Raw genomic sequence first — 9,394 nt, forward strand, 5'->3', positions numbered from 1 at the left:
CTGTCGTAGCGTCTTCAAACCTCTGCCTTCTCAATTTTTCTTTAATAAATAAAAATTCCGCGAACGTCGACTCTATGTCATCTTTATTGGTTTTTATTGCGATAGCCATTATAATGACACTCCCGGCGAATTTCAGCCTTCGCCGTGATGTTCCGTATAAAATCCAAGTGCGACAAGATTCTATCGCGCTCCGGGTTGCCGTTTCTTGTAGGCGCAAGGAAAAGCTGGAGGAGTTGAGCCGAGAAGGATGGTGGTTTGATGGTCGCCGTTTTCCCGCCCGCCCAGTGTTATGCGTGAAAGGGGGGGGGGGGGGGGATGAGCATGCTCTAATGTGGATAAGTGCGGTAGGTGAGCATGCTTGCATGGCCTTGCTGCACGGGGCCTGTCTTGGAGGTAATCTACCAGGCAGAGATGGCTTGCGGCTTCGTGTGCGCCGTGTTCTGGCGCGCCTAGTGTTGCAGCTCGCGTAACCTCAAGTTTCGAAGACGCGTTGATACTAAAGCCAGCACTAAGCGTCCCGCTCGCCGCTGCGGCCGCTCTTCATCGGGCCAACGTTCTGACAGCGAATGTCCGCAGCCATTGAGTGAAATCTGTTCATGTTTGCCCGTGAGCGCATGGCGCCATGCTTGTTAATTTGTTAGTAAGCGAATGATTATTGCACTTTCTATAGCCGATAAAACTACTATTCTTACTTCGTACAGCTATCTAATGATTTGCTATCACAATCAGTTCTTCGCCTTATGGGTGAAAGTGAGACTATCTTTATAGCATTGATCTTCAAATTGTATTTTCCCAAAAGTCCATGACTTTAACGTATTATCAGTTAAAACAAGAAGGTTTATTTTAAACACATTCACAGTGATTGTACCATGTGTGTTAAATAGCCTACGTGCGTAGACTGTTTTAAAACATTTTTTGCCCGTGTGCTATAGAGAGAATACAGTAGGAAATGTTTTATTATTATATTTTATTTTATTGGATACATGCAGTACGTACATTTATTACACTTAGGTGGAATTTGACATCTTTGTACATTACAGTTTATGAATATGCTCTGTACAGTGTTGAAGGAAGTTTGCCGTAGAGTTAAATGTGGGGTGGCTCTGGTTCACCGGCACAAGCCTTAGGGCGCCTTGGATATTCAATCCTGGGTAAAAAAAAACGAAAACAGGGTGATAATGAGTACTTGTAAATGAAGCACAATTTTCGGAGGTGATTCAGTGTAGAAAGGTTTCTAAACCAGCCTTCCAAATGTCTAGTTCATTTGCAGTTCTAAATATGGTATACATTTTCAGCCTTATCGCATATGTGGGTGATTCTGCGCTGATTTTTGTAGTTTTTTTTTTCAATTTTGTGCAGCTTGATTCGGCTTACAAATTCTTTCCTGAAAATATTGCTTCAGGAAAAAGCGTATTGGAACATGACTTGTTCACAATGCGATGAAAACGAATACAACTAGTCAAATTAAATAAAGCTTGCTTGGAAACCAGATTAGTCAATGGTACACCAATGGCTGTTTACAAATATTATAAATATGATTTCAGATGTCCATAACTCATAGTTGTGACTCACATTGGAAATGGGGTGCTAAACACCCAGAAGGTCTTCCATGAACTAGTTTTTGGTAATCGAGGTTTAATTATCGACTTTGAATGTCAATGGAAATCTACATTCCAAGTCGAAATTGGAATGGTCGAAATAAAGGTGGGTAGCTATCAAGGCATATCTACTCAGCAGCTATAATGACACAAATGCCAGTTTCTAGCTATCGGTGACATGTGGCGAAAGGCGTTGGCATATATAGCATTTACTCAAAAAGCCATAATAAATAAAGAATATTTCAAAACTACTGTTATCCTCAGGATACCAACAAAGTGGACACGCTTCATGCAGGCACCGGCACCTATTCAACAATTGGAATACCTGCGCAGAGGCTAAGCAGATAATTTTATTTATTGAAGAGCCTATTTACAATTATCGCCTACATTATGATTGTTGCCACTCCTTTAAATCTTAGCCAGCAGAAACTATCCTTAATTGCTTGAAGCACCACGTTGTTAACAATAAAGGCCGGTGCCCGTATAACCACGAATCGCAAATTACATGTTCGACATAACATAGTAGAACAGTGAGCCATAGAAAGCCATGATTTGATCGTAATTCTAGAATTTACAATTTATTATATATTGATATGTTATAGAACTCTATGCTCTCTCACTTTAAATAGAAAACATAGAAACCCTTATTGGTTGATTGTGACTTAGCACCGCCGTCACAAAGCACGTTTTGCATGGAAATGGGCATTCGGAAACTGCACAGTGTAAATATGGTCATCTGTGCGAAAACACATGAGGTCAATTTCTGAATGCCCACATCGCAAACATAGACACACGGAATGACACCGGTACTATAATTGCATCATATAGCAGTGCCTTTCAGTTTGAAGCATTTATTAAGCCCATGGCTAAAAAGCGTCCTGCAAAATTGGCACTATAGTTGAGTTTGGAAAAATTCTCGAGCAGGGTGACGTCATTAAGGTGGCCATTATACACCATACACGCACACTACACGTTGATGTTGTGCAAGTCTAAATGCGTGTCTTTTATTTGTACTGCTTCCTTGTAGTACAATATGTGCTAGGGTCGTTGCACAATTTATCCATGTTTTCGTTCGCAATTTTGCAGGAGTGTTAGGTTGGAATATAGTCGTGTGTGCATGTGTTGTAAAAAAATTCTTTTGCTACAAAAGAACTATTCATAAAGTGCATAAATGTATTTGTGCATAAGTGTAGAACACCAACGCGAAACGAGGAGTTACCGGTGCGTTAATCGCTCGTCCCACCTACTTATCTCCTCGTCAAGAAAAAGAAAAAGAAAGACAGAAAGCGTTTTGCTCTCCTTTTATCTTGATCAATATTTTTTGCGCAGTATAAAGCGGCTGCAAATACGTGTTGGTGTAGGTGTTCAGCAGATATTTGCTTGGCATCATAGCGCACAAACAAACCAATAGAAGCAACAAGAAACCAAAATTGTTACGCGGTCATCGGAAAACATAGTCGATATTATATGAGCTGAATCATCTCTATTTTGCCAAGTGTGCAGTGGATCAATGCCGTAACAGTCACACCACTGCACAGAAACCATGGGCAATTGAAGTGAAATAAATGAGAGCAGTACCAATGGCTTCCTCTTATTTCTATAGTGCGTGTCACAATCCACGTCTGGACAATCCATGCATAGCACTGACACGAAATTGCACCTATGACATCAAGGAGTTCTATACGTGATGCAAGACCAACGAACATACGAACCTATGCGTAACTGCAAATGATGTAGTCTTAGCCTACAACCTTGGCGCCGGCACTTGTCGCCACTCCTCCAGCTCCCGCTGCGTGTGATTTAAAGGCACTTGCTTGGCTGCCTTGTCCCTGAGCGTTGTTAAAGCCTTCATTGGAGCTCATGCCGAAGCTATTGGAGTGACCATAAGAACTGCTGTGGCCGTACTCCATCTTGTCGGACCCTCCGACGTTATAGGCGAAGCTGCCCTGGCCAGCCTGCTGGCCTGCGGCACCACCCATGAATCTGGCACCACCCTTGAACCCAGAGGCGCCTGCCGCTCCACCAACGAGACCAGAGCCTCCAACGCCTCCACCCACACCACGGCCGCCGCCCACTCCACCAGCAGCTCCACCGGCTCCGTAGCCACCTGCTACTCCACCAGCAGCTCCACCGGCAGCTCCGCCAGCAGCCCCACCGGCAACTCCGCCGGCAGCCCCACCGGCAGCTCCACCGGCAGCTCCACCGGCAGCTCCGCCGTAGCCACCTGCTACTCCACCAGCAGATCCACCGCCAGCACCACCGTAGCCGCCTCCTACTCCACCGGCAGCTCCACCGTAGCCACCTCCTACTCCACCAGCTCCTGCTCCATAGCCGGCTCCGTAGCCACTTCCTACTCCACCGGATCCTGCGCCATAGCCGGCTCCGTAGCCACCTCCGTAGCCACCTCCTACTCCACCGACGGCTCCGCCATAGCCGCAAGGGCATGGTGGGCAGACTCCAGGAAATCCAGGAAAGACTGCGACGCCGGCGCCATGATGAAACAGTCCACGGCCCTCTATTTTCTCGTCATCCTTCTTGTCGTTTTTCTTTTTTGTCTCCGCGGCAGCAGACGCAGCACCCACGAGGAGTACAGCAGCCAGAAGACGAAGCTGTGCCCAGCCCAACGTGTTATTGTGCGTAATGAACAAGTATTCATAAAGGCTGTTATTCAAGACACTTTAGCCATGGCAGTTAGAGTGTGAAACTCCGTCTGCTGAAAAAATTAATACTGCAAATGACGTTTCAAAGTTTTTACTATACATGATGACGTTACAATACCACCAGGACGATACAATACCAACAACTGTGCGCTATGTACCGGGCTGGCATAAGACCACTGAAACGTCGAAGTCAATGTGAGTGGTAAATTATGCTCTATATATATATATGGCTAGTTAAACAAACGAAATTGAAACCGTTGATGTACGCCCGTTCGTGCGTACATATAATGACCGATGCAACTTTGTGTACGCTTATACGAGATGTTTCGCAACCTACCGCCGTATCAGACCTAAGATTTTTATCACCATTTTAAATATTGCTTCAGAAGATAAGAAAACAGCATTGGCGATGACACCTTTGATAACAAGATCCGACGCAACGCACGGTGCTGCTATAAATTACTGTGCATCTCCAAAGAATTGAAGGGTTCCTATTTGTCTCGTAAAAAGTGTCAACTGCTATTGTTGCTAACGTGGAACCAGTAGAACAAACATATGTGAAAAAAAAGGGCGGAAAAAAGATGTGCGAACGCTTCTTCATCTCTGTGCTTTCTATCTTCCGCTATTCTATTTGTGTGATCGTGCCCAAACTCGGCTCAACCCTACGCTTGCACTTCCTTTCTTCGATAGTGTGAACTAAGTGATAAAAATACGCGAGACCACAGCTACGGAAGGTAGCTATGGTCTCGCTATGGTCTACCATTCGAAATTGGCTCGCACGCAGCTGCATTCCGTTATCGCTGATTTGAGTCACTCGACGGAACGCATGAGAAGAAATGAATATAATTTAAGAAAATAATCTTTATATATTATGGCTCATGGTCATTCGCATAGCACAATGCCGCCGCAAGTGGGAGCCAGCGGTGTCGTGCGACATGAATCACAGTGATCGGCTACCATGTGCCCAATCGCGCAGATTTCTTATTTAGATATATCTCAGCTGTTGCCTCTAATTGAATGTCAACTTAAAATGCAATGTCAACCTGAAACAAAAATCTTCCGAAGCAGGCTTACTTAAATTGATTAACGCGCCGTACATACAAAAATGTCCCACTCATTGCTAGTTGTGTTGAGCAATCGCCTTTTTTTTTTCTTTAAGAAAACGCTGACACAATGTTGTGTTTTTTAACAATATGAAAGGTCCCCCTACAGTGTTTACACTATGGGACCTTTTTCTGTAGAAAATATCTATACTTTTGTATCTGCACTAAGTATTCAATACACTTCGAACTTCAAACTTCAAAGCATGTCTATATTCACGGCAGCATACACGCTAAGTTGTTACAACAATATCGAGGTTCTAAATTGTAAGTGGCAATAAAATATAGCACTAAATTTATCAATAGGTTCTTTTACATATTTATACTCGTAACGTGAAATAATTACGAAAAAAGATCGCTTTAAAAAGTCGTTATACATGCATTTCCTATATTCCTACTCGTATAGCTACAAGCATGCCCAGGAATATTAAACATTGCCTCTTCGGCAATTTGATAAACTTCACCTCAATACACCACCGGACGTTATTCTGGTTAACCTTCCTGCCTTCTGTCTTTCTCTTTCCTCCTCACCCCAATACACCTATGAAACTGAATGCGCCGCATTTAAAAAAAATGTTTCAGAACACCAGCAGAATTTCCACAAGTTTCAAGTAGCAACGTCGAGAGGGTACTTCATTCTAGTAACATGCGCATTTACGGCACTTTGTCGGCCCTTAGTGCTGCGTTATTGCACTGTTTTGGTCAGGAAGCGAATGCTGCTATAACGCAGCACTAAGTGCCCAATAAGTACCGCAAATGCGCTTGCTAATTGAAGGAAGTACCTTCTCGACGTTGCTAAAAAAAGTCACTCAAACTCTGCCGATAATTTGAAATATAATTTTTTTTCAACATGCTGCCCATTGAGTTACGCCGGTGTGCGGTGAAGGTCGACAAATTGCCGAAGGGGTTAAGTTCAAAATTCCTGGGCATGTGCCAGTGATTGCCACTAGAGGGCAATGCCCACATAAAAAACGAGAAAGGGCGGGAAAGTGGGGAAGAGATTGATCGGACCGGATCCGTTACAGGTATAAGTATACAACGTAGATATAGAAGCTTTAAGGAAGAGAGAAAAGATAAAGAAGATGTAGGCAAAACGCTAGGACAATATACATGTATACCATACCTTATTAGTTAAAGAAGGCTGGTTCATTATTTGTCACCGATCCGTTTCAAAGGGGATGCCAACAAATCCTCATCAGCGTCGTCATCATCAAGCGCCATGTGCCCACTTGAGCGCTATGTATGCGCTTTGACCGAAACTCATCTACGTGATTCGGAGAAGGTGCCTGTTGACAATTTTGTGTGGGGAGGGGACAACGGAATGACTGTGCCAAGAAAAGGCGGGGTCGTAGGCCTGCTCATTAGGGGAGGTATGAAATTGCAAAAGGTGAAAGATACATTTAAGGACTATTACTGGATTAGCGGCGCATGGTAAGAATAAAAGACGTGGCTGGGAGTAGCTTGCCTATCTGTGGACATGTTTAGTAATAGCAGAGATCAAAATAAAGAATTTACTGTATTATTGTTTTAATTCTGGGGTTTTAGACCCGCCTTGGTTGCTTAGTGGCAATGGTGTTGGGCTGCTAAGCACGAGGTTGCGGGATCAAATCCCAGCCACGGCGGCCGCATTTCGATGGAGGCGAAATACAAAATTCCCGTGTCCCTTGCATTGGGGGCACGTTAAAGATCCCCAAGTGGTCAAAATTATTTCGGAGTGCCTCCTCTATGGCGTGCCTCTTAATCAAATCGTGGTTTAGGCACGTAGAACCCCGTAATTCAATTCAGTTCAACAACGTAGAGATGTAGAGAATTATCGTGGGATAGTCTGAAGCACGAGGACATATAAAGCGATTGCGTGGAGCTGTTGAGGGAGATATATGGGGACAACCAAGCACACATTGTATGAGAAGGCCGGAAGTGCAAAGAACTAGTACAAATTCACCGAGGACTGAAGCAAATAAGCCCTCTGTCTCCATTTTTGGCTACGCTTTATGTTATGGGCATAGAAAGACCACTGGAAAACTTAACATATCCGTTTATCTGACGATCGTAATTGGCAAAAGAAGCAACAGGAGATGCCTCCATGGTTTGATGTATGCTGATGACATAGTGCTACTAGCGAACAATACAAGGAATTTGCAGAGACTCGCGAATATGTGTGGCAATTCTTTGACATATCCAGGTCTAAGGTCTATAACTGAGAAATCAGGAATTATCATATCTAATGAAAATACGAGTAATGACGCGATATTGATTGAGCAGCAAGTCATGCCCATAGTAAATCAATATACAGACCTAGATGCATACATAAACAAAGGAAAGACCTACTCAAGCATCCACCAAGATAATCTAATGAAGGTGAAGCGGAATGCAGTAATAACGAAACATAAAGCACTTTGGGGTTGCAATAAATATAAGGTGTTATGAGGAATTTGGAAAGGAGTAATGCTACCAGAGCTAACGGTCACAAATGCCATTTTGTTCTTAAAATCAGACATCTATCGGGGTTGGAAGTTAACCGAAGGTGGGTAAGCCGGTTGGCTCTGGGGTAAAGCCCCAAATGAGGCTGAACAGGGTGACATGAGTCGGGTCTCTTTTGAAGTCACAAAAGCACAGAGCTAATAATTTTTGAAGGAAGGCTCAGGAACATTGATGAAAATAAATGGGTGGCTAAAGTGCACAAATATATGTACCTGAAATGTGTGGACACGAAAGGTCAAGAAAGTTAGCAACCAAGTACAGGGTAATTGAAAGTGTAAATCGACAATCATCAAAAAGAAAGTGAGAGAGTCATCAAAAAGAAAGCGGGAGAAACAGAGAGCTTAAATTAGGTGCAAATGATCGAAGCAAGAAAGACCATGGAGATTTACAAGTATACGGCAAGCAAAAAATCAGAAAGAAAAATCTGGACCATAACACAAGAAGCAATGGCTTGTTGTCCCGAGCTTGTTGCCTAAAGACAAAAACATGTCGGAGCTAATATTCGCAACAGGATGTGGCATGTGTCTGCTGCATCAAAAATCCAGAGGAAGCTCAGTACATCCTGAATGAATGCGAACATATTCACACAGCGAGACCCGTAGTTAACGTATGCCGTCCAGAAGCACTGGGATTCCAAGTGGATGGAAGTATTAACCGGTCAGCAGTCGGAGATAAGCAACAGCCGTTTAGAGCATTGGTGGAAAAAATGACGAGGAAATATATTGATAGTACTGGATCCGTTAGGGGCATAGGTACAAGGTAGATACAGAAGTTTTAGGAAAGAAAGAAAAGGTTAAGGAGACGTAGGCGAAATGCTAGACTGATAAGCATGTATGGATTACCTGATTAGCTCACGGGGAATCAGTGACTGTTTGTCACTCCGTTTCGAAGGTTAGGCCTATAAATGATCATCATTATCATTATCAGGCACTGTAAGTCAGGTAGATGTCGCTGCCGATAAACAATATGCATGCTGTTTTGAAAATGTTTGACCATTGTGAATGCGTAAAATAGTAAAATTACCCGATAGACGTATTACGATGGAACTTACTGCAGCCGTGTATCCATGCGCATAGTGAAACATGAGGATAGGTTTTGGGCGGGATACGAGGTCAAATCCTCGCGAGACATTTATCAAAAAATCGGTTTTTTAATCTAAATAGGGAATCTGTGATTCCGTCAAAAATAGGAACGGTGCAACGTGGGACAGTACTCAAGGGGCGATTGATCCTCTGAACATCTCCAAAGGCATTCGCAGCTTATTCCTTTTCGACGGCTGATCTCAGATTTAGATCGAATAAAATTGCACTACACTTTGGCGCATAAAGACCCCTCTATGAAGCGGGTTCAGTGGACGCCACAATAAAAACTCACACATTTGTAACGTAACTCTCGTTCCCGAAAAAAAATTTGCACAACACATTCACTTACGATGGCTTTCATGGTGCGCTGTGGCTCGCTGCTTGAACGCAACTCTTCGCTAAGGAGGCCGCAAATGCTGTGCTTTATATTCACGCACCTGCCCACGTTTGTCGCAAGTCTCCAAGTTCCTCTC

At 43.5% G+C, this 9,394-nt stretch overlaps 1 protein-coding gene across 2 annotated transcripts; it reads right to left on the minus strand.

Moving 5' to 3' along the window:
• Nucleotides 1-919: 919 nt before the first annotated feature.
• On the minus strand, nt 920-9,394 carry LOC119436923 (uncharacterized). 2 transcript variants are annotated; one of them, XM_049660109.1, is made up of 4 exons: nt 9,271-9,394; nt 3,901-4,207; nt 3,311-3,822; nt 920-1,147 (listed from the first exon to the last, which is right to left on the minus strand). In XM_049660109.1, exons 1-3 carry the CDS (start codon nt 9,280-9,282, stop codon nt 3,338-3,340), a joined length of 804 nt encoding a protein of 267 aa, XP_049516066.1. In that variant the 5' UTR covers nt 9,283-9,394; the 3' UTR covers nt 920-1,147; nt 3,311-3,337. The 2 variants fall into 2 exon arrangements, with proteins under 2 accessions (XP_049516066.1, XP_037559893.1); XM_037703965.2 differs by having other exon boundaries at nt 924-1,147; nt 3,311-4,207.

Source organism: Dermacentor silvarum, chromosome 1 (genome assembly GCF_013339745.2).
Source record: "Dermacentor silvarum isolate Dsil-2018 chromosome 1, BIME_Dsil_1.4, whole genome shotgun sequence".
Lineage (NCBI taxonomy): Eukaryota > Metazoa > Arthropoda > Arachnida > Ixodida > Ixodidae > Dermacentor > Dermacentor silvarum.